This window comes from Leptopilina heterotoma, unplaced genomic scaffold (assembly GCF_015476425.1).
Source record: "Leptopilina heterotoma isolate Lh14 unplaced genomic scaffold, ASM1547642v1 Lhet_167, whole genome shotgun sequence".
Taxonomy (NCBI): domain Eukaryota; kingdom Metazoa; phylum Arthropoda; class Insecta; order Hymenoptera; family Figitidae; genus Leptopilina; species Leptopilina heterotoma.
This window is the reverse complement of record NW_025110883.1, coordinates 1295106-1321539: the sequence shown is the minus strand read 5'-3', so window position 1 is coordinate 1321539 and position 26434 is coordinate 1295106. Positions and strand designations below refer to the sequence as shown.

Sequence of the window (26434 nt, the reverse complement as noted above, 5' to 3'; positions counted from 1 at the left end):
TTACAATCGAAGTTTAAATCGACATTGTCTAAAAGAATTCGACGGTACTTTAAATCGACTTTGTCTAAACAAATCAACGGTAGTTAAAATCAATTGTTAATAATTAACAAGAATAAGTAGAATTTAAACCGATTTTGACGTATATTCGTCATTTTTCTCTAGAAGTTGTTTCGTGATGTCGATGTAATGATGCGGTATCATCCGGTGGTTTCTCTCGCGTCTTTTTAGCCATATGCACAATACAATTATAAGGAGTCTCGAATTGCAAATCAAAATGGAAATTTGTCTTTATAAGAATAGAGTCGGTTTTTGTGTTGTTATTTAAATAGCTAATGTTTCGACGAACTGCTCGGGCTCATTGTGATTCAGGATATTGGCCCGACGTATGGAAGGACTAACTTCCTGTCTGATAGAGTTCGTCTGGCCCTTTTCTCGCACCTTCCTTTTTCTTCAAAAACAGATTCTTATCTTCCTTTTCAGAAATCCTTTCGATCCTTCTTTATAATCTTTTATAATGTGATAATCTATAAATAATTTATTTATATCGTGTCAAGTATTCCTTCGACTTACTTTTTGGTTTTTTTTAATAAAGAAAAAAAAATTCGCCTTTTTTTGTTAAAGGTTTGTTTTCTTCTCTTTCGGAACTTATTTTATTGTTTTCTAGTTTCTCGAGCACTTGCGGGTGAAATTTCACTTTACTCAAATGTTGAAGATCGATTTTCCGCAGTGTTTTCCACATTATGATCGGCCCGGAAGGAACTGCACTTGAATTGGGGGCAAAGGGGAGGGGGTGGTAGGTTGTAGGCGGTCGTAACAGTAGGAAACTGGGGTAGACTGTCCTTGTGCTCTCGGTTGGTTATTGGATCGTTGGCACGGAGACGTTACATTCGTCTATAAACATGTCGCGGCTAAACAAATTCCCTCGCCTTTTTTTCAAATGAAAAATTTTTTTTTCCGCTTTTGATTTTACAATCTTTTTTTTTTTTTTTTGCAAAAGTCCAAATTTACAACTTTAGCTAAAATGTTCTTTTACCCAATTTTTTGAATGATCTTTTTTCCTTTTTTTCAACTTTTGAGCTCGTTATCAGTTTATATATTAGTTTTAAAAAAATTAACTTGTTTTTTACGCAAAAAGGAGGCAATGTCCGATAGGTTTCCTTTTTTTCCGCGATAAAAGTAAATTATTGAAAACTGCACTAATTGCGCGGTTAAAGTGTATGAGTTGAAGGGGGGGTGGGGAAGGGGAATTTACTGTCTATTGGTAAACGAACACCCGGTAGATCGATTGAGGTTATTTATACAATATATTAGATGTACCTAGAAAGTACATAATTGTTATCGTATGGCAGGCATCAGGTGTATGGATAGAGTAATGCCTTCGCCATTGTTCTCGCGCACTATCGTAAGAAGAATCGCTGAGATCTGATTAACGCACTCTTTCATTATTCAAAGAATCCGCTATTATAATCGTTGTTATTTCAAAATCATTAGCCCCTTGCGTGCATCTAGTCATCTTCACCCCCGCCCCTCTGTCATTCTTCTGTGGGAAAAAAATTATTTTTTATTATTCATATCTTTAATTTAAATATATGGACTGAGTAGAATGTTTTAATTATAACTCCTCTCTAATTTGTTAGATTTTAAATGCTATCGTCACAGTATAAATAGTATTTTGTTTTAACTCTTTTAGAGTTCAAACTCTGTAATTTTTTTTAATTAATCTGCAGATTTTTTTTAATTTAAAAAACACCTGTAGTCTTTAAATTTGAATCAAGTAAAAATAACTATGATTTAGAAGCAAACACTGTTTTTCTGCAGATATCAAATTGAGACAAAAAAACGAATCAAAACGTGCAACGTTTATCTCAATTTGATATCTGCAGAAAAACAGTAAAAAGTTAGTAAAAGTTAGTAAAAAATTAGTAAAGAAATAGGTAGATGAATAAATGAATAAAGAAGAACATTTGGAGAAAAACTATTTTCGTTTTTATAATTGAAAATGGGATGATGAAAGAAGAGGGAAATAGGTGATGGAAAGTTTATTGGCGTGAATAGAAGAGGAAAGTGTTTTGAGTATAAAATCCGTGAATGGGACGTACACCCGGTAGGTTAAAAGACGTGTATAATATTATAAATGTTGGGTATAAAGAGTGTGTGAGAGAGAGAGAGAGAGAATGCCTTTAGTGCATAGAGGAAGAGCAGCTCGCTCGTTGAATGCACCAGCCCTGACCTACATAGTAAAACCGTGTTGTGGGCTAGGCTAGCCTACGCTAGCTACCTAGACTATTATAGCAGCAAGGTATACAGCGTCGCAACTATGCGAAGCGATAGGTAGCAAAATGTACATATTATCCCACCCATTCGTTCTACTACAATATATATCGCGATCGCGTGCTCAACCCAACGTACGTATACACTTCTCGACACTTTAAGGCCAAAGATCTCACTTTTTTTTTAACTTCGCAAAAAAACGTTCGCTTTTCTTCGAGACGACTGTTTTACTTCATAAACACTTTCCCCAATTTTTTCTTTTTAATTAAGCAAATTTTCAGCAATAAATTTATTTTTTACTTTATTTCTTTATTTTTAATTTTTTTTGTCCTTCTTTCATTCATTTTTTTTTATAGTTGTACTTGTATATTTTTTACCTTTTTTTACAAATTTTCATAGATAAATTAATATTTATTTTTTACTTTATTCTTTTATTTATATTATTGTTTCTATTTCTATTTTTTATCCTTTTTTTATTTATTTTTTTATATTTAAATACTTGTATATTTTTTACTTTTCTTTTACCATTTTGTAAGTATTTATACGTTTCGTTTTTAATTAATTTATTTACTCTTACTCCTTTTTATTTTTTTCTGATCTTTTTTTATTCAACTATTTTTATTTTTTGTTTTTTGTATTTTTTTTTAGTTTTCTTTATTATATTTTATAAGTATTTATAGATTTCTTTTTTTATTCCTCTTCATTTGCTCAATTATTTCTTGAATTACAATTCCCGGGTCCATAAGACCATAAAGGACCATAAATGGAAACCAAAACTCAAAGATTGCATAACTGAAAACAAAGTTATTTAAATTATTTATATTTATGTGTAAAATATTCGTGAAAGTCCCTATTGGTTCATTACTTTGAAAATGGAGGAAATATTCCTAATTTCCAAATTTTGTATCTCACTACATTCTTCAAAAAATTATATTGTTTTTATCTTTATTGTTATTTACGCGAATTACAGAACTTATTACATAACTTAGCTTAATTTATTAGAGAGAATTCGAAAAATTGTCTATTGTCATAAATAAATATTCACTTGAAGCAAACGGTTTTTAAATAAAAAAATCGGACTTAATTCTCTAACTATTATTACTATTTTTTATTGTTTTATTACTACTATCACTATAGTCTTACGTGTTAACATTGTTTAAAAGTGCATCAATATAGATTTTAAAAGCTCTCTTTTTTTTATGCCCCATTATAAAAGTTTTATTTCCGTTTTTCTTCGCCTCGATCAATGTGCGGTTTTAGATTAAAAATTAAAAAGAGTTTAAAAAAGTTTTTACCCTAACCGTGCCGGTTGGCGATGAAGTTTCGCTGACCTAAAACTTTCCAATAGAAACATTGCGCGTTTCTGTGAAATTGACGCGACTACTACACAACTATACTAAAAAGAGTGAGTGAGAAAGAGAGAGAGAAACTTATAACGAAATAAACACATAGATATTTCTAGAAATCTCCTCGTGAATCTATTTAGCTGACTTGCGCCTAATAAGGATAGATATCGATACGGTCTCATGGATATCTCTCTTTGAAAGACAAAACAATTTATTTTCCAACTCGAAAAATATAAAGTTGTGTTGGCGAGAAAGAGAGAAGCATTATTACAGTCGTTGTCTCCTATATCGCGTAATCTTGTTACGTTAACGTACTCTCGTCCCTCTTTATCCTTGACATCTTTCCTCTTTCCAACGATGAATTAAACGGCCTCGAATGATAATATTCACAAACTGGCCAGCGACCTTTTCGCGAATCAAGTCGAAATCACGAGAAAGAGAGAGAGAGAGGGGGGGGGGGATTTTTATTTTTTTTCGTCTCCGTAATTTTTTATTTGCATTGGATAAAAATAGAAAGTGACTTTTACTAATCTACAAAGTAAGACATAAAGTCGATTTCTGCTGTAGCAATTTTATTCCACTTCCGGATTAGTAAATTTTACTATTTTTGAGAGAGGAATAGTAAAATTTACAAATAAAAGATTAAAATTTCCGTAAATTTGAATCTTTTATTTGTAAATTTTACTGTTTGCGAAAAAGTACAAGACTTTTTTTGAGTTCATTTATTTACTATACAAAGAATAATATGATTGATTAGTTTAATTTACCTTCTATTATTCAATTATAATATTTGACAAGGGATATATGATTCTCGTCATGATTTCCACAATACAAGATCGATTTCGAATATTGGAAGTATTCCATTGATTCACGCAAGTTTTGTTTCATGAGAGTGCGGAATATTTGAAAAGTTTCGACAGTAGGGGCCCTTAAAAGGTACTTGTTCGTTTTTTTTGTCTTCTCTTTTACCTCCCCCACACACACCGTATGGGAAAGGGACACACGACCCTGACCCATTTTCACTTGAATACTACCAACAAACATCGAATTTCGAGAGGGTATATGTCTATTGTCAAGTACGTGTTGTTCTCTTTACCGCCCACTTCCTTCGTGTATGGAAAGAAAAAGTGAAATCCAAGGAAAGGGAACAAAAGAAAACTCAGTCAGTAGTTCCGTAAATTTTTTTTCACTGAAATTATAAACCAGAACGTCAGATACCTGAGAAATTACGCAGGAAGGGGGTGAGAAATAAAAGGAGAAGAAATTTCTTTCAGGAGAATTTTTTTGCAGAAATAGTAGTTCTTTAGATAATAGAATATTTAGTTTAGTATTTATTTATAGAATACATGTATTCACTATTTATTTCCTTTCGGTTTTAAATATTCCCGGGAAAAAAAATTGAAAGAATGAGATTTCGAATGAAGAATGTTACTTTTTTGTAGGTTTGCGGATTTTTTTTTATAGAAAGAAATAGTTTTCAAGGGAGGTGGGAAAGTGAGACGGGGGCAGTTCAACCCTTTCGTTCATTAGGGTGGAAAATTCTTCACAAGCCTTGAATTGTCTATAACACTAGAATATCCCGTTAGTGTCTCCCAGGACTAGAAACTAGGTTATCACCACACACTTTACTTGTCTAAGTTAAATCAATGAAAAACGGAGACAAAAGAAATTCCTCGGATTGTTTCCAGTATTCATTGGGAAAATTCAAAAAGAATTCTCTCTATACTTATTGTTCTAGTTTAATTTCCTAAAAAGTTCTTTTTTTCGCCAGCGTCGAATGTTCAACTAGTGTCGATGTCGAATTCTCGATTATCGTCAATTTTCCTAAAATCAAGTTTAACTACTTCCGATTACCGTCGCTTTTGTCTTTTTTCAATAATTTCGACTTCGATTTATCGTTGATAAAAAAAAAATTTGCGTACCGCTTTTTAAACTCGAAAAAAATTGTATTTCACTTAAAAATAAATGTAGTTTATGAGTCACATTCACATTTTTACGTGTCAGACACGCACTCTCGATTTCAATGAAGGAAGTGGGTCGCGTACAGAGACACGGACCGTTGAGCCGCTTCCGCTATCGAAATTTCCGGTTTTGAAAATCGAGAGTTGGATTCCTAAATATTCTATTTATCTCTAATTATTGCCTGTTTTTTCTCAAAAAAAAAGTACCGTCAATTAAGTTTTCAGAAATTTTCTATAATGATGGCCAACATTTTCTTTATGAATTATTTGTTCTATCTTAATTTTTTCATCTTATAATCTTAATATATTGATGTATGAATGTGATTTTTTCGATTTTAAAATCTGAGACGTTAATTGTCACATAAGGGTAAAAAATTTCGTAATAATTACATATTGTGAGAAATGCTGAATACATATTTTATTGTAATGAGATATTTATCGACTCGTTGATTGATTTTCGTCCACGCCTTTTTGCTATAAAGTTATTTATTGACTAGAGCTTCCGTTTATCGGATTTATGCTCATGCGAGAGTGAACTAGATACGTCATTGATATATGCTGTATATATATATATATATTTCTACATAATAATGTTGCATTAAACCAAGACGAAATCGACCTCGCGCAATGTCCTCGGTATAATGTACTCGATATGTCGCTCGCGAGAAAATTATCCACGATGATAATTAATTAGGAGTGGAAAAAAATGGTGTAAGGATAATCGCGAGCGCATTAATTGAATATCTCCTTTTCTTCTTTCTGTCTTGAAAAAAATCTCTTCTCCCTTAGATCAGTTCTTAGAAGCATCAGGGTTCGAATCCCGTTTCGGTTATGAACCTTTTTTCAAAATAACAACGAAGCTTTTGTATTGAGTATAAAAAATTCAGTTAATATTGCATTTAAGACAAAATTTCATCTTTGTTAAAAGAATTTTTTTCTTTGATTTGCTAAAAATTAGTTTGAAAATTTGTCATCTTTTCTATTCTAATTTCGTATATTCTTCATAAGTAAAAATAGGATTTGTTTTTAATTTTAAAATAAGCCGTATTATGACGATTGGTTGCGCGGGGGATTTGGAGTATGTTGTAAAATATGCGAGAGTTTTCTCGTAAATCTTGGAACTTAAATATATAATATTATAATAACGCACTGGGGTTAATGCACTCGAGTGCATTTGCAGCTAATAATAATCTCACGTGCCACTTCCACTTCGGGACAGTTTAACACTTTTAACGCAAGTCTATGTGAGTTTGCGCCTTTAACTCGAAAAGTATTTTACTTCCGTTTTCCGGAACATCTTTTACTTTTTCCTCCTTTTTCTCTTGTCCTTCCCCTTGATGTGGCGAATTTTATTAATAAACACGACTCCGAAAATAAGTTTCTTGCTACAGTTTATTATTTCATTTTATTTCAATCTACATATAGTGATTATTGTCTTGAACTATTTTGTCTTAATTATTAATTTCTTAATTAATTAAATTTCGGTATTTTTTTAAGGACCTTAATTTTTGTCAAATACTGTTTTTTTAATTTAACTAATTAAATACTAATTTGTCTTTCTCCTAAATATTAACTGTTAACATTTTTGAATTATTGAAAAAACAAAATATTTTCTCAGAATATACATTATGACTATTTCCATACAGAGTTATTAAAAATAAAAAAAGGATAAAAATCAGAAAATTATATACAACTTAAGACAGTTTCTGCTGGGAATTATTTTATCATATTTGAATCAGTGTTGAAATAACGTTATATCAGGATGGAGAGAAAAAAGAATTAAAAAAAGTGAAATTTCTAATTTCTAAGATTGCTGTTTATGTTTATATTAGAACGTTTCTTTCTCCTCCGAGTTTTTATACACACAAATATATATTATATTTATAAGCCAAGAAAGCTTATTAGCTACGTAGCTCCTTTGAATACAAGCACTTTAGATCTTTTGTTAGTACTACAGACTTTACCAGAAAGTAACGTTGACCACTTCCTTTTTATATTTCTCATTTCTTTCAGGGCCTTCCATTTGACGTTTTCACTTTTATTCCACATCGTCTGAATAATCTTTTGTCCTTTATATTATATCCATGTAGTGAAACTTTCTTGCATTTTACTTTCAATCGGACAAATGTTATGATTTTATATTTAAAACCTTTTTCTATAATTTAAGTTCATTAGCCGATAAATTTATTTTCTTGTTATGGTTTTTTTGAAAGAATCAAATTGAAAACAAAAATTTAGATCAGTTTATGATTTGATCCAAATTTTTGGTATCCGTTGCAGTTTGACGCTTTCAAGTTAACAGTGTAGGTACAACATTTCGAATTTTAAACATCACAATTTTTCTAAGAATATTAAATTGAGACAAAAAAAGTATCAAAATAGTTGCGTTTTTTGTCTCAATTTTTCCCTAAGTTTAAGATACGAATGAATGAATTGAAGAATGTTTTCTTTCTTCAAATATTTATAGCATAAAAATTGCAGCATCTGCGGGAAGTGTTAATTGGGGAATTTTTGATATCCGGTGTTTATAATGAAATAATGAGAAGGCAAGATAAATAAATATACACAAATATGCAAAGAAGGAAGAGGCAAACATTAATTTTTGCGATGTGTACAGGTGGCGCGCACCTGAAATATAAATATAAGGCGTTAGTTACTGTGTTTGTGTGTGAGTGTGAGTACCTTGCGCTCTTTTCTGAGACAGGTATGGTTATACGGGTATATAGTCACAATATACCTGCGTGTGTACTTGAAAGAACCGATGGAGTGCCGAGACCGACCGACATCGGACATGTGATGTCACATCGAAAGAGAGAGTCGTTACCGTTACGCAATGCCAGACACGGCCGCGACTCGTAAATATATATACGTATACACCTTCTCACTTACACTTTTTAACTCATCGCCCAAAACTGTAAATATGTGCACGTGCTGGACCCAATACTCGCGAGAACGCCAAACGAGAAAGTTGCGCGTCTGTTCTCCAGACAAATGCTGACCTTACGTACTACCACTATATAACGACTTGAGAGAACCGGAAATATTTCAAGAGCTCTCCTTTCTTTAATGAAAAAGAAAAAAAGAATTGAAAAATTACCCTTCTCTTTTCTTTTAATCTTCTTTTTATTTCATTGCGGAGCGAACATTTCTTTTCAAACTTTAGGTTAATATTTTTTGGAGTCGGTACAACATTACAGTTTTTCTGCAGATATCAAATTGAGACAGATATAATTTGAAGTTGCAATCATTGGAACTTAAAATTACTGATAGTTTCAATCATTAGGAGCTTCAGTCACTGGAAGATTCAATCATTAAAAGTTACAATCATTTAGATTTTTAATCATTTCAAATTTCAATTATTGGAACCTACAATTATTGGAAGTTGTAATCATTACGAGTGTCAGTCATTAGAAGTTTCAATCATTAAGAGTTTGAATCACTTGAAGTTTAAATCATTAGAAGTTTGAATCATTTGAAGTTTCAATCATTAGAAGTTTCAATCATAGGGACTTTCACTGATTCAGACAGTACAACTCCCTTATTTAATTTTTTATTTCTTCCACATTCCCTGCAATAATTATAAACATTCTTTAGCAACTAAAGATAAACTCTTCGTCTTCCCTCAAAGAGAACATAAATTTTTTTTTCTCCTCTCTGTTTTTCCCTTTTTTCCGCTTGATTTTTTTTTGCATGAAGAAACCGAGATTTAGGACGAACGAGAAATGATAAGACCTTTCCGGTATATAAAATAAACGAGCTGATGTGTATATATATTTCTACACGTCGATATATGCCGGAAATATGTGTGTATAGAGACGAGACGCAAACTGCAGGAAATGACGCGTAGGAAGTGAAAAGGTTGGTTGCGTACAAAAATTTCTTTAATAGTGTACATATACATACATACACATATATAATGGCAGTTTTTGCATGGACGACGAGCGTCGCGTCGGTCGATGAGGCTAGACGTTTACCCCTACGGTTCGTCTCGTTGTCGACGGCGACCACGATCATATCAAGGTTAACCAAGGTCAAACCTACTCGCTTTTTTAGGATGGACACTCCTATGTTTATCAAATATATTTATCGGCACTTTCTTTCTTTCGCAAACAATTTTTTTTTTCCATTCTTGTGAATATAGGTATTTATATATATATATAGAGGGAGAAATAACATCCCTTGTTTTAAAAGTTAAATTTTTTAAATTTAAATATTCGATTTTATTTACATATTTCGAAGATAGTGTCGAAAAAGAACTAGTTCACTGATGTTTGCTGGGGGAAAAAGTGGTCTGGTTTATGGTATTCATAACAAAAGAGTAAAGAGTGTAAAAACAAATATAATAAAATTAAAATAAAAACAGACATAAAATAAATTACTTTCGGTTTAATGTATAAAATTTATGGCAGAATAACATTAAGTAATTCAGACTATTTTCCTGCTCAAAAAATTAAACGTTCTATACTTAAATACTTTTTGAAAATCGAACCTTTTTGAAATTGAAGTTTCAATCACTGGAACTTAAAATTACTATGGTAGTTTCAATCATTAGGAGCTTCAGTCACTGGAAGGTTCAATCATTAAGAGTTACAATCATTTAGATTTTTAATCATTTCAAGTTTCAATTATTGGAACCTACAATTATTGGAAGTTGTAATCATTAGGAGTTTTAGTCATTGGAAGTTTCAATCATTAAGATTTTTAATCATTCGAAGTTTCAATCATTAAAAATTTGAAGCATTTCAAGTTTCAATCATTGGGACTTGTAATCCTTTGAAGCTATAATCATTAAGAGTTTGAATCATTTAAAGATTCAATCATTGAGAGTTTGAATCATTTGAAGTTTCAATCATTGCAACTAACAATTATTAGCAGTTTCAATCGTTTAAAGTTTCAACCATTGCAACTAACAATCATTGGAAGTTTCAATAATTGGAACTAACAATTATTAGAAGTTTCAATCATTAGGAGTTTCAATCATTTGAAGTTCCAATCATTGAAACCCGAAATCATTTGAAGATATAATTAAAATAAAACCAAATATAAACTACAGTAAAAATCGAACATTAGAAAAATAATTTTTTTCGTCGTGTAAAATAGACAAGTGATTGATGATTAATGCACAAGGAAATGCATTTTTGATTTAGAGAGACTTGGTTTTTGAGAAGGGGATTTTGAATCGTGCAGAGACAAATAAAAAGAAGAAGATAATTTCGCTTAGACAGCAAGAGTTAAAGAGGGTCATTATAATAGGTAGACATCGGAGCGGAAGACTGAATAATGAAACAGGGGAAGAAGCGAAAGGAAATAGGAGAGAAAGAAAGAGAGAGGTGGGGGTGGAGGTTATAGGAGACGAGAGCTTTCATGATAATTTGCTGGTATCGGGAAATGAGAGGGTGTCGAAGAGGGTTCTGGTTACTACACGTATGTATTATTGATCGACCCAGACCTATCCAACCCTGACTTTCGCCTTCCATACCGTACAGAGTATATAACATGTCGGTTTAATGTACACACACACATCTCTCACACTCCACACTGCTGGAGATGTGAAACATTCTCGCGAAACAGGTGTTTTCGCAGAAATAAATATCTTTTCTTCTTTCTGCAAATTCTCACACAAGAAAAATTTATAAAGTAAATTTTATAATTTATAGCTGAACTTTGTGAACTTTATTTCGAGTTCTGCTAATGATTTTTGGAAATTCTAATGATTGGAAGTTTTTATGATTTTTAATTCTAATGATGGGAAGTTTCAAGGATTTTTTATTCTTAGTTGGAAGTTTCAACGAATTAATTTTCATACTTGAAAGTAATCTAATGATTCGAACTACCAATGATTGTAACTTCTAATTATTCGGACTTCCAATGATTGTAACTTCTAATGATCCGGACATCCAGTGATTGTAACTTCTAGTAATTACGACTTCGGACGATTTAAACTATGAAGGATTACAACTTTTGATGATTTAAGATTTGAATAACTAAAAATTATAATGATTTTGAAAATTTAAATGATTGAGACTTTTACTGATTCAAACTTCCAGTGGCTAAAACTTCGGAAGATTAAAATTTGAAATGCCTGAAATGCAATAATTAAGACTTCGAGTGATTAAAATTTCCAGTGATTGCAACTCTTAAAGATTGGAACTGCCAGTGATTGTAAGTTCGAATAATTGCAACTTGAAACAATTACAGCTTCAAATAATTACAACTTTCGATTTTAAAACTTTTGCAATTTACAACGATTGCAGCTTACAAGAGTTGCAACTTACGATTGCAACATTCAATAATCGTACATTCTGTAATAATTCCAAGTTGGAAAATTCAAAACAATTCACTTCAAGTGTTGTTCACTTCAACTTCTAATAAAGTTTCAATAAAAATTCAATGGAAGTTTCTAACGATAAGAAGTTTCGTCACCAAAATCAAAAATTCAAAAACTACAAAAAACGAAATAATCGTTTCTTGTTGCCAAACACTTAATAATAATTCTCTCTAAATTCCAACTAATATCGAAAGTCCCGCAACTTTTTTTTTCCTCACATTCAAGTAACAACACTTTTTTGTCGCCAGGATAAAATTAAAAATAAAAATAAAAATACCGAGAAATATGAATTTGAAATTTTTTCTCCCGGCAATATTTTCCACGAAACTGATGAATAATTAAGTGACACGAGAGTAATAGCAGCGCGCGTATATGGTGAGGAAGGAAACGAGCGGTTTTCACATCAACTGCATATACTTATTCCGCGTGTTTTATTTGTCGTTTTGCCAGGACAACTAAAACACGTCTGACTTTCTCGAATATCCAACCCTCATATATACATAGAATATACAATATCTGGGGTGAATTTCAGATCGTCTTTCTCGACTTTATAGTAACCCCAGGAGCACTCGGACAGAAGAACTTCTCTTCAAACTATAATACAGGGAACTATATAAACTCTACATAGTAATCAAGCAATTATATCCGCCAACTTCCATAATCGTATTGGTTACGGTTTCAATGTACGTGTGTGTGTATATAGTGCAGCAAGTCGAATATGAAACAGAGAAGAGGGAAAAAAATTATTATTCCCGTATTATTTCCCCATATTAGAACAATTACACTTCCAACTTCATTTGCAATATTTATATATAAAATACGGGACTTTTCTGCTATATGTTCATTATTATAGTTTATTGTACCTGTGGGTAATTATCATTAATTATGCAAATTTCCATTTGCTGCGAATTTTCAAAGATTTACTCTTTTTTCCAAAGTGTTTTTTTTTATTTTAAAACTTTGTTTTCCTAAGAGAAGTTGTAGTTATACATTTTAATTATAATAAATATAAATTCCAGTGATTGTAAGTTCCAAAAATTGGAACTTACAATCATTCGGACTTATAATCACTGGAATTTATCATTATTACGACTTCTAATCATTTGAAGTTTAAATAATTAAAATTTTGAATCATTTCAAGTTTCAATCATTGGAACTTGTAATCATTTGAAGTTTCAATCATTGGAACTTGTAATCATTTGAAGTTTCAATCATTAAGAGTTTGAATCATTTAAAGTTTTAATTATTAGAACTTGCAATTTAGAAGTTTTAGTCACTGGAAGTTTCAATGGTTGAAAGTTTCAATCATTGGAACTTGTAATCGTTTGAAGTTTCAATCATTAAGATTTTAAATCATTTGAAGTTTTAATAATTGGAACTTATACAATTATTAAAAGTTTCAATCATTGAAGCTTGAAATCACTTGAAGTTTCAGTCATTAAGAGTTTGAATCATTCGAATTGTAATCATTTGAAGTTTAAATCATTAAGAGTTTTAATCATTTGAAGTTTCAATTAGACCTAGTTTCAATCATTAAGAGTTTGAATAAATGGAAGTTTCAATCATTAATAGTTTGAATCATATGGAATTTCAATCATTAGGACTTTCAGTCATTAGAAATCTGAATTATTGAAATTTTCAATCATTGAAACTCTGAATCATTGAAACTTCCAATCATTGGAACTTTCAATCATTTGAACTTTCAATCATCTGACATTTCAATTATTAGAAGTTTCAATCATTGGGAGTTACAATCTTTATAAGTGACTGCAATCATTATTACTATATCAGTCATTGAAAAAATATTATTTTTATTATTATTATAAACAATTTTTATTGACATTCGTCAGAATGTCAATAAAAAATATTTATATAATAATAATAAAAATAGAAATTGTTTATAATCTACGAACGTACATTGTGACTCTAGTAATGATGACCTAATGAAAACCAGAAACAGGACCTAAATAAATTATTTTCTAAAAATATCCAAAAATTATTGTCTAGAAACAATAGAAAATAATACAATCTTGAAAATCGCGTAACAAATTAGATAACATGATACACTTTATGTATATGTATTTCGGTATAATTCTAAGACCTTGAACTCACCTATTACGTTTCCGATGTACACTCTCGTATCTGCTTTCTAATTCAATCGATTAATCACTCGCGAAGATAATTCGAATGATAACGAATTCTCATAATAGCGCCTGAAGAAGTCTTGTTCTCTCTCGCACTCAACAAGTATAGCTCTATACATACTTTCACGTTGATGAGAATTTCTCTCCTCCATTCATAATGTAACAATCGACACAAAGAAATTGAAAACGAACAATATCAATATCTACCTCACTGTTTTTTTTCAATTATTTCTCTTTTTTCTTAAATTAATTTCCGCTTATTTTTCCATTTGCCATCAAATGACCCACTTTTACATATTGTCTTTTTTTCCTCAACTGTGCAGTTTTTTTTAACTCTCATATATTTAAAATTTTTTGATTTTTTTAGTCAATTCTTTAGTTGCAAGAGTATCTTAGTTGCTAAAGAGTATTATTATTTTTGTTACTTTACAAAAATTGTTACAATTACTATTTACCACCACAGTGTTAAAATAGTGTTATTTTGACACCAAATGTGGTGGTAAATAGTAATTGTAACAATAGTAATTTTTCTGATTGAAAGAAAAATTATTCGATTTAAATAAATTATTATTTGATAACGAGCGATTAAATAAATATTAACGAATTATTCATTTAATAATGGATTATTTCAATATCCATTTTTAGTTTGTATTTTATTTTGAAAGCATATAATAGTTATTATTAGTTTTGGTATTTGAATATATGTAATAAAATAACGGCGTTTGCATAATAACGTTTATTAAAGAATAAAATATATAATATTTGCATCGGTATTTCGAGGTCCGAGAAAAGATCAAGATGATTTTCGCCTTGGCGTTTATTCTGCAATATCACGCTCAAGGAGCAAAAGCGATTCTTCTCACGGTGTTATGACACTCTCACTCGATTGTCATGAAAACGATCAAAAGAGTTGCGCCTGCACACCTTCCTGATTGGCCCCAAGCTTTCGTGAGGAGCGGCCTTTATAATAACAATTTTCCCTTCTAATCGTCGCTATTACTTTTCTATTTTCTTTTTCTGAATTTTTTTTCTTTTTTTTCCACGATGTTTTTCATACTAATAAAATAATTTCAATAAAGCGCCATGACACGTTCCTCTTCGCTCATTTAAGGTATGATTAAAAAGACAGGTTGAGAAATTGCTTAATGAACCTGACAAGCGCGCACACCGCTGAGGTGGTGTGTGGCACTGGAAGGCAGAAACTTTTGCAGTGGGTCAAGGAGAGACTACGGCTTTCACTTCCTCTCCGCGACTACGCGCTATCGCCGCGGCTCTTATTGGAGAACTAATTTTTTTTCTCTTTTTCCTTTTTTTCGTCTCTTTTCTTTCCATACCCGCAAAACGGAAGGCGAGTCACGACACGCAAGAAAAAATTGGACGTGTGTCACCGAAAGTGACGCAAATTCTTAAATGTACTATTTAGAGTAGAAGAGAGGGAGTGAGAGATATTTGTCTATTATTCTTATATTTTTCTCGGAATTAAATATTTTTTTCTACACTATTATTTAATAATAGCCTCAAATGTTTCCTAATGCCTAACAAATATTTTGTAATGAGAATAATTCGTTTCGTCTTGCAGTGTATGGTAACTTTCGGAAAATTGTACAATCCCAACATTAAGCAATTTTTCATGAGGTGATTTTTCTTCCTTTGTTATTTTATCGTTTATAAAAAAATCCATTTATTTAATAATACCATACTTTAGTATTAGTATTATTATTAAATTAGTATTTTAATTAGTATTACTAATTAATATTTGAGGAAGTGAAATTTCTCTGTAGAATTAAAATTAAATTTTGAAAATAAATCTAAATTGTTTGGTTTTGTTTTATTGTTGCAGTTGACACGAGGGAAATACAGCCTCATGACACGGGAGAGAAGGAAGCACTTGGTTTGGCCCCTGTTAAGGCTGAGCCTGGATCGACGACAGGAAATCGTCTTCTGCATGGTATCCTCTCCCAGCATTCTCAGCAGCATTCGCTGGGTGTGCAAAATGGTTATGGCCGACATATGGCCAATCATTCTCAATTGGGTCAACCACCCTACACTGCCTCAATTGCAAACAATAGTACTCCAGGTAAAAACCTTCCATTTTCCTTTCTCATTCGCGAAAAAACTGTTTTTTTCAATTCCGAAATTTCAGATAAATCTCGACTCGCATTTTTCAATACATTCTCAATTTTACAAAAACTCTCAAACAAAAGTAAAAAAATCTATTTTTATCATACACACATTTTAGTTATTTTTCATTTTTATTAATTAATTATTACCTACGTTTTAATAATAGGTATTTAATTACGTGAAATTAGTTTAATTTAGTTTAATTGCATTTTTTTAATTTGTAATAATTAGTTATTCAATGCATCAATAATTGAATCGATTATAATTAACAATTTAATTACAATTTAATTTGTTTAATTGTATACTGATTCTTAAAAATTACTTTAAAACATTTACTCCGATTTACATTAATTAATTATTAAAACTTACATTAATTAATATTAAAATAAATATTAATTTAATATTCAAATAAAATAAAATTGAATGAGTTACAGAATAGCCAGAAATAAATTTAAACCAATTTTCATTAATTAAAATGCATTAATAAATTAATTATTAAGAAATAAATTTAAAAAACTGAATTAGTGATTAAAAATTAAATCAAAAAATTGAATTTGTTACTGAATAAACAAAAATATACTTAAACCAATTTGTAATAGTTAAAGTATATTAGTAACTTGATTAGTTAGAAATAAATTTAAAAAATTGAAATAGTTATTAAAAATTAAAACGAAAAATTGAACTAGTTTTTGAAATTAAATTATAAAATTGAATAGACAATCAGAAATGCATTTAAACCAATTTTTAGTAATGAAATACATTAAGAAATTAATTATTAAGAAATAAATTACAAAAACTAAAATTCTGTAAATAAAAATTAGTAGATTTAAATTTAAATTAGTAAAAATTTTTACTATTTTCAACTAGTGACTGACTTTTTGCTTTTGAATTAGTAAATTTTACTCAAAAATAGTAATTTCTATTAAATAATTAATAAAATTCACTAATTCACTAATTCAAAAGCAAAAAGTCAGTTAATTAATAAATTTTACTAATAAATAGTAATTATTAGTAAATTTTACTAATTAGAAAGCAAAAAGTCAGTCACTAATTTCAATTAGTACCTAAACAATTTTACTAACTTAAATCTAGATAATAGTTTTTAAAAATTAAATTAAAAAATTAAATTAATCACTAGTTAATTCAAAATGTTAATTAAATTTATTCTTTCATGAATAATTTAATAACTCTTTTCAAAAAATGTAGAAAAAAATGAAATGAATTAAATTAGTTAAAAATTACATAAACAAAAATAATTCAATGGAATAAAAGAAATATTATTCAACAATATAAATTGATAATTAAGTTCTTGATTAATTAAAATTATTGTTTGAATTAATTGCTAATTAAACGAATTTAAGTTATTTATTACATATCATAAATATTATTTTTTTAATTATTATTTTTTAATAATATTTATTAATTCTTTATGATTATGAGTCATAATTATAACTCATAATTATGATCGAAATTAATAACTAATTAATAATTAAGTTAATGTATTTAGTTATATAATCAAATTGCAAATTAAAGAAAATTGTTAATTGATATAATTAATTTTATACAATAATTTATTAAGTGAATTGGCTATAAACTAATTGTTTTCAATGAAGAATACGACTGTCAGAATTAGCAATAACCGGAAGTTGTAATTGTCGCGAAAGGAGTTTTCGCATAAAATACAACGGCTCACTTCATAATTATATTGTCGGAGAAAAACCATATTTTTAGTTTATAAAACATCCATAACGAATGGGCAATAAATGAATGTCGAACAATATCCCCGCACAGTTTTCGCAGAATTTTACGCTTGAGTAATTAATTAATATTTTAATACTCGTAATGAACTTGATTTTCATTGTTGCGAATATATTTTGAAAGAAGAGGAAAAGAAGAAAGTTGTGAAATCGAACGAAAGTAGTCGCAAAATTATACTGTATTTGTATTCACTTCCCTCGTTTATCGTTTATTGGTAAACAAATTTTTTTTTTTAGAATTTTGTTTAGAATTTTTTTTTAAATTTTAATTTGGAAAAAATATTTAAGAAAATTTAGTTTTTCCCGCAAAAGTAAAAAATATATATTTCCGCAGTTAAAAAAATTTAATTTTTATATTCTCAGTAAAAAAAAAAAAAAGTGTTTAAAATGAATCTTCTCTTTTTGCGTGAATAACAAAATGAATAAAATGAATATAGTGAATAGAGAATAATTTGAGCAATTTGAATTAGAATTTCCAGTCGATTATTGCAAATTTCGAAAATAGCGCAAAGTTAAAAGTCAATGTGCAGGCTCTTTAAATGAAAAAAGAAAAAGAAAAAAACGAAAATCAATTTCTGCAGGAGTTTAAAGCTCATCGCGATGAGAATTTTAATGCTCTCGCATATAATCTCTCCGCGATGGTGGTGTATATATTCGGCTCGTGCAAAAACCCTTGAGGACAGGTTTAAAGCGACGTTTAAGCTCAGTACCGTGGGAAGTCGAGTTTAATATGCATACCCAATGACCGGATGACCTTCGCAAAGTTGCATAAAGATAGCTTTAATTGACGCGATGCACAGAAAACACGTTTCATTTTTTGGACGTTCGATAAAGGTAGTACCTTAACAATAAATAAAGGAGAAATGAATTTATTTTGTCTCTCTCGCAAATATGGAAAAATATTGTATACGTGCCTTTTTTAGAGACTATCAAAGACGTATGTGTGTATTTTTTTTTTTTTAAATCAACCCAAGCGAAACCAACGTTGATTTCACAATTTCACTTCCAGGATACGCGCGCGCGCACGTTGAGGATCTTACAACAAATGGAAAAGTCTCGAGAAATTGCTAATTTACGACCCACTGAATGAACACCTTTGCCAACTTAATACAACTTCCGTAGATTAAGTCTTGAAAATAGAAAATATATACAAAGAAATTGTGGCAGTCGATATTTTCTCGGATTTCACTCAATTCTTTATTTATATTTTTTTTGTCACCGTTTGTTAATTATTTTCTTTTTTTGCCTTCTTGTTTTCATCGGATTCAAATTTTCCGATTTTTTTCTGCAAAATTAACTCGAGGATTTTTCCTCTAAAAAAATTGATTCCCTTTTCAATACAATTTTTTTTATTTTTATTCTCCTCAGTTATGTTTTGAAATTTCTGACTCTTGGGATTTTTTCTTTAATTCAATTTTTTTAATTTATTAATTTCTATTCTTTTCGGTTTTGAAATTTCTGACTTTAGGATTTTTTTCTTTAATTGGTTTTGTATTGGTTAATTTTAAAGACCTTAATTTTTTAATACAAAATTGAGAATAATTTGTGATCTTTGGTCACAAATGATTCTCAGTTTTATATTAAAAAATATAATAATTTTCTGTAAATAAATTTGCTAATGAATTTTTTCTGCTTTTGTGTTTTCGGAAATGGAAAAAAAACTTTGGAAAAATTTTGGAAAACCCAGGAAGCGGATCACTGCCAGCGAGTCCAGCGGACAGCGGAGTCAGCGACGTTGAGTCGAGCACATCCTCTGGCGGTAACGAGGACGCGAATCTCCTTTTAAAAGCAAGGCTCAATCCAAACTCGTCCCTCCAGCCGAGCCTCGCATCGTCTCATCACTCTCACCTGACAGCAGGTGAGTATACACGGGAGATTAAGGAAACTAGGCAAACCATTCTCTCTCTATCTCTCTTGGTGAATTGCAAGCTCATCATCAGCGGAGAAAAAGGAGAAAAAGGAGAAAAATACCATCAAATTCCACTCTCTCTCTAACTGCTCGACATTCTTTTCTTCTAAGCAATATAATTCACTTTACTATCCTCTGAACCATCAACTTTTCATCCACTTCAATTATCTCTCAGTGGCTAAGAAATGTTTGTTTTATTCCTCCACTCGTCATTCTTTTTCCCTTCTGTATAAAGAGCGAGGAAAAGAGAAAGAGAGAGAGAGAAAAAGGAAAAAATTCTCTTTTTGCAAAAATTACTTTTTTGTCTTGAGAATCTTAATTGAACGGTTTCAGAGAAGTAATAATGTTTATTGTAGTAATTTCGTGCAGAAGGGATTTTTCAAAATCGTTACAATTTGTAAATTGTAATTGTTAATTACTATATCCCTTAATTAATATAATTACCTCTCTAAATTTGAAGTAGTAAAAATATTTACTGAATTACTGACTGATTTTTTACTTCTAATTTAGTAAATTTTACTAATAAATATTTATTTCTACTAATTTATCAGTAAATTTTACTAATAAATAGTTATTCCTACTAATTTATCAGTAAATTTTACTAATAAATATTCATTTTTACTAATTTATTAAGTTTTTCTAAGGACATTAAATTGAGATAAAAAACGAATCAAAACGTTAGAAAAATTGAATTCTTTCGTGAAATTTTTTTAAATAATTCAATTTTTGCAATGAATTTTACTATTTATAAATATAATTGAATTTTTTCGAAGAATGTATTAAAATTTTAGAAAATAATTGAATTTTTCGGAATATTTTAAAACGAATTAAGAAAAAAAATTGAATTCTTTCGTGAAAATTTTTTTCAAAATAATTGAATTTTTGCAAAGATTTTATAACGAATTGAGAAAAAAATTGAATTCTTTCGTGAAATTGTTTTGAAAATAATTGAATTTTTGCGTAGTATTTCTTAAAATTTTTCAAAATGATTGAATTCCAGTGAAGAACTTTATTATTTGAGAAAATAATTGAATTCTTGCAAAGAATTTTTTTAAAATTTTGTTTAAAAAAGTTAGATTACTGCAAAAAATGTTACTGTTTTTATGAAAATAATTGAATTTTTGCGTAGAATTTCTTAAAATTCTTGAAAATAATTGAATTCTAGTTAGAAACTATATTATTTGGGATAATAATTGAATTCTTGAGAATTAAGTCTTAATTAAGAAAAAAATTGAATTCTTTCACGAAATTTTTTTGAAATAATTGAATTTTTGAAATGAATTTATTAAAATTTTTGAAAATAATTAAATTCAAGTGAAGAACTTTATTATCTGGGAAAACAATTGAATTCTTGCGAAGAATTTCAAAGCACAAATTCAAATTTAGAGTGCGTAAGAAGAAGAATTTTTTTTTATTTATCATTTTTGCAAAAGTAATAAACAATAATAAGTTACAAGATAATAATAATAAAGAAATAAAGAAGAGGCATAAAGATATAATATAAATAAAGTTTATAAAAGTGGAATAAGTAAAAAAAAATAATAAAAAAAAGTAAATTTTCGAAGAGACAAATTCACGTTTCTAGTTTTTTATTAAGTTTTACGAAATTGACTTCCTATATTGACAAAAAATTGAATGACTTTCAGCAGCCTTGGGAAGGTCAGCGTGTCACAGTCCAGGTGTTTACCCCTCGACGACGGGATTTTTGCCACCGTCATTTCATCCCCATCAACATCATCCGTCTCAGTATCATCCCCATAGAGGCAGCTCGCCACACCATCAGCACAGTAACCATGGAATGGGACCGTCCATGGGACCTCCACACCACCACCACCTTCACCAACCACCAAATTTGCAACATCTACACTATCGCCAGCCACCTTCCCGTGAGTATTCAATATTTTTTACTACACGGAGAAAAAAATCAGGGCTTTGTAGCATGGAGTGGTCTGTACCTTTAGCGCATGGGCGCTTCCTTGCGGCGAAAGAACGAACTCGTACGATTGCAGCAAGGCTCCTTACTAAAATAGGGCGAGCTCTTGCTGCAATCGTACAAATTCGTTCTTTCGCCGTAAGAAAGCGCCCATGCGCTAAAGGTACAGACCACTCCATGCTAAAAAGCCCTGATTTTTTTCTCCGTGTACACAATTTTTCTTTTTTTGATTTTCTACAAGAAAAAACCAAATTTTCTAAAAATGAGCAAAAAAAGATATGAATTAGGTTTGCAAGTTCTTTTGCAAAATTATTGTTCTGTAGATTGTTTATAATATAAACATAAACATAATGAACGTCGATTTATTAAAATATTGTTATTTTTTAATTTTAATAATCTTCGAATTATTAAAATATTCTTGTGTTTTTAGTCTCGGTTTTAAAAATTCACTCGTCGATTGATTTTATATTCTTATTTTTTAATTTCGGTTTCAAAAATTTACTCGTTGATTTATTAAAATATTCTTATTTTTTTAGTCACGTGTTACGTCAAAACGAGAAACCTTTTTAAATATACCTAGCGTTCCTCGTTTTAAATTAGTTTCATAAATGAATCTAATTTGGGATGAGGATAAGTCAATGAGCCTACTAAATGTGAGAGAATAATTTATTTAAAAACCAACAAGAAAGAAAAGAGTTGACAAAATTACAATGAGTACAAAATTATGAATCTTACTTAAAGAATAACGATTACTGGTGGTGTGATGATAATCTCCTGTTTAATCTCAATGGTGTTGAGCACTAGACGAAAAGGGGCCTTCTGCTTGTTGTCCTTAATGGTTGGGCATTAATCCTCTTGTTTACACTAATGAGATAGTGTATTGTATTTTGAAAATATCTGCTTTCTTCCAGACGGTTGTCGCCTCTTGAGCAAATTTCGATGGTTCGAAATTTGGAATGTGTTGTTTCAATATTAGATCTTTGATTGTTGAGATTATTTCCAATTTAATAATTTTGGAAATTGTTTAAAATTTATATTTTGCAAATTGGTGTATAATAAAAGGTTGATTTACAGTTCACTTCAATTTTAACACTTGGGGATATATTGTTCACTTTCGAACAATGCACTTTGAAAAGAATACTTGAAGATATACTGTTCACTTTTCAAAGATGTACTTTGAATTCACTTGTAACTATGTGATGTGCTAACGTTGACTGGACGATGTAAACTGGTTGATTCCCAAAAAATTACTCTCTGATTTGAGTAGAAATCATATCCCCTTTTATATAAAACTGTCTTCATCAATTCTTTGGAATCATACACGTGTCGATGTTGGTTGGATTTTAAGGGGGGTTGGAGCGACTAGCTGCAATGCCGTGATGACTGTCTAAGAGGCGTGAGGAGTGATTATTTTTCTCTCTCAGTTGTGACTGCTGGGCGACTGTTGTCTCTCTCTTTTGTGGCTGCTAGGTTGCAATCCAGAGCGATAGTTTAAGGGGGGCTGAGGGGCGACCGTTGTACCTCTCAGTTCAGTTTCCAGAAATTAGACACCTGCCTGCTTGTTTTATACACTCCAATGATTATGGGATTATATTAATCTGTTTGATGGATTATCGTTATTCTTTTTACATGAAAAGTATTACCCATCTTTCTTGGATTTGTTATAATTTATAAGTTTGTTTAAATACATATCAAATTTATAATGACAATTACCTTCTTATTAAATATATTGAATATAATGCAATAATATGAAGAGATTGTATGAATACGTATTTCAAATACGTTAGTATAATATATATGTATAATTCAATATGTTTAAAAGAAATACACACCTGAATATTATAGATAATTTAAGCATATTAAGAAGTTACGGACGTAACACCTCCCCTCTCAGATTGAGCATGGGAGAGAAACGAAACATGCTCAAACTTATTCAAAAACGTATATTATAGAGGAAATGTTATGACCGTTTATACATGCATTCTATCCATTCTTTAAATATATGGAAAAAATTATTTTCATTCAAACTTATCTTATTTTTATATTTTCATTCTATCCATTCTTTATATTCTTTACATAATATTTGGGAAAAAATTATTTTCATTCAAACTTATCTTATTTTTTATATTTTCATTCTATCTATTCTTTATATTCTTTACATAATATTCAAACTTATCTTATTTTTTATATTTTCATCTGCATTACAATAATTATTTTTGTTATTAATGTATATTCTTTGAATCAATCTTCTAAATTTACAATATATAATGAATTTTATGTAAATATTTTATGTATTAATTTTATATAATGAATTTTATGTTTGATACAATTTGATGCTTACAATTTTTATCTACAAAAAGAAAAATAATTTGTTCTATACAAAGGATTGCTTTTGCGTAACATTTTGTATCGAGATTAACAAAATATGTTTATAAAATGCAAATTATAAATTTTTTATAGTCTGCTTTGAAATTACATTTAAAAAAAATATTTTTACAAATTGGTTTTGAAACTTGAGTCTTGCATGATTTAAAACTATGTCAAAATTTTTGCTCTAAAATAAAAAATTGTTTATGATTTAAATTCATTGCAGATTTAGAGATTTTTAAATATTTTATTATTTATTATATATTTTTAAAATCATTTAACCTTTATAAGCAAAAATTTTTTACTTTTACAAACAGAAAATATTTAATGACACATTTTACTTTTTTGACATGACAATTTTTAAATGTTTATTTCTTAATTTCCGTCGCTTTTATTTATTTCATTTATGCGATTCTCTTTCGTTCTCAAGTTACATCTAGACATAAATCATTAAGGGTTTGAGAAGGAAGGAAATTTTTTTTTTGAGCTTCAGATAAACTTCATTTTTAAGATGTTTGTTAAACACTGTGGTTGTAATACTTGTTTCTATTTAAATAGCTTTTTTCTTGATAATACTCTTTAGTCAATAATAGGGTAAAATTTCGAAGTAACCTTGTTTTGTTATTATAAATTTGAACAATACCATTTTAAATTCTTCTTTAATAAAATTATATTAAATAAGGTGTAGAGTTTATTTTAATGTGTTAAAAAGAAGAGTTTTAATTTCTTTTAGTGCAAAACAAGTATGTAGAATAGTGTTTAAGATTTAAGATCAAATCATTACAAAATCAAAAATTGATAAAATATTATAAAAATTTAATTTAAACTTGCGAATATTTAAAAGTAATGTTTTTTAAAATTATATTATTGTTATAGTTAAAAAAGATAATTAAACATTTGCTTAATATTTATAAAAGTTACATTTATTGAAAACAAATTAATTTCTTTTTCTTTTGAAGTCCCTTCCTGAAACATGAAACTATATATGTATTATAAAAATATTTTATTACTTTTGTTTAATTCGCGATAGTTTCAGTCTGTTCGTATGTACTATTTTTTGTTTATTTTTAACTTGTATTTTAACGTTTCCTTTGTGAAGGATTTCTAGTATTTTGTGTGGACCTGTGTATTGATTAGCAAATTTATGAATTTTTCCTCCATGTAATAGAAATACTTCATCTCCGAGTTTAAGATTTTGTGGATTACAATTTTTGTCATAATAAAATTTTGACTTTTCTTTTGCTAAAATTAAATTTTCTCTAGCGATGTTTCTCATTTCATGAAGTCTTGTTATTAAATTTGTTAAATATTGATCATATGTTTCTAATTTTTCGTGTTCAAGTGGCGGATCGCTTGATGGTAATCGTGCCAATTTCCCAAAAATTAACTCGTACGGAGTACACTTTGTACCTTCATGAATGCTTGTATTATATGAAAACATGGCTAATTCTAACCAATCATCCCATTCTTCGTTTTTATTAATAAATTGTTTTAAATATTCTCCTAAAACATGGTGAGATCTTTCGATTGATCCGTTTGACTGGGGATGAAAAGCAGTTGTTTTAAATTGACGTATTCTAAATCTTTTTGCTAATCTTCTCATTAAATTGCTTAAAAAGTCTGTTCCCTGATCTGTTAACACTCCTTTAGGTGATCCAAAAATACAAATAAATTTTTTAATAAATGCATCAGCTATTGTACTAGCTTGATGATTTGGAAGTGCGATTGCTAAAGAATATTTAGTAAGATTATCTTGTATTGTTAGTATATATTCACTTCCGTTTTTAGTTTTTGGTAATGGGCCAACAATGTCCATTGCAATTTTTTCAAATGCTGTACCTGGTGTGTCTGTTATAATCATTGGGTCTTTTGTTTTAACTCTAACTAATTTCTTTAATTGGCATTGGAGACAACTTTGAATATATTTTTGAATATTATTTTTCATGTTTTCCCAATAATAATTTTGACGTATTCTTCCATATGTTTTTGTTACACCTTTATGTCCTCCAACTGAGCTTGAATGAGCTTCTTCGATTAACTGCATATATTCTTCTTTAGTAGGATATTTTGTATATCCATTACATACAACAACTTTTACAAATGAATTTTCAAAAATTAATTTTATCATTGATAGGATTTCGTCCCAAGTTACATTGTTTATTTGGGCTGTTTTTGCAATACTGATACTTTTCAATTTTAATTCTTCACATAAGTTTTTCATTGAAATAATTGTAGATTTAATTCTTTTTATTGTATCAGATAAATTTTCTTTCATTTCACTTTCTATAGGGAGAGCG

The 26434-nt window shown here is 29.3% G+C and overlaps 1 protein-coding gene across 6 annotated transcripts in view; it reads left to right on the top strand.

Annotated features, from left to right (window-relative positions):
• The window catches only part of LOC122499365 (ecdysone-induced protein 74EF), a 198775-nt gene that overhangs the window by 139787 nt on the left and 32554 nt on the right, over positions 1 to 26434 (top strand). For 5 of the 6 annotated variants that reach the window (XM_043607675.1, XM_043607674.1, XM_043607676.1 and 2 more), the window contains 3 exons: positions 15891 to 16127; positions 19616 to 19786; positions 21484 to 21723. In XM_043607675.1, the coding sequence (XP_043463610.1) occupies positions 15891 to 16127; positions 19616 to 19786; positions 21484 to 21723 (648 nt within the window). The remainder of the gene's footprint in view (positions 1 to 15890; positions 16128 to 19615; positions 19787 to 21483; positions 21724 to 26434) is intronic. The other variant, XM_043607678.1, reaches the window with a different exon arrangement.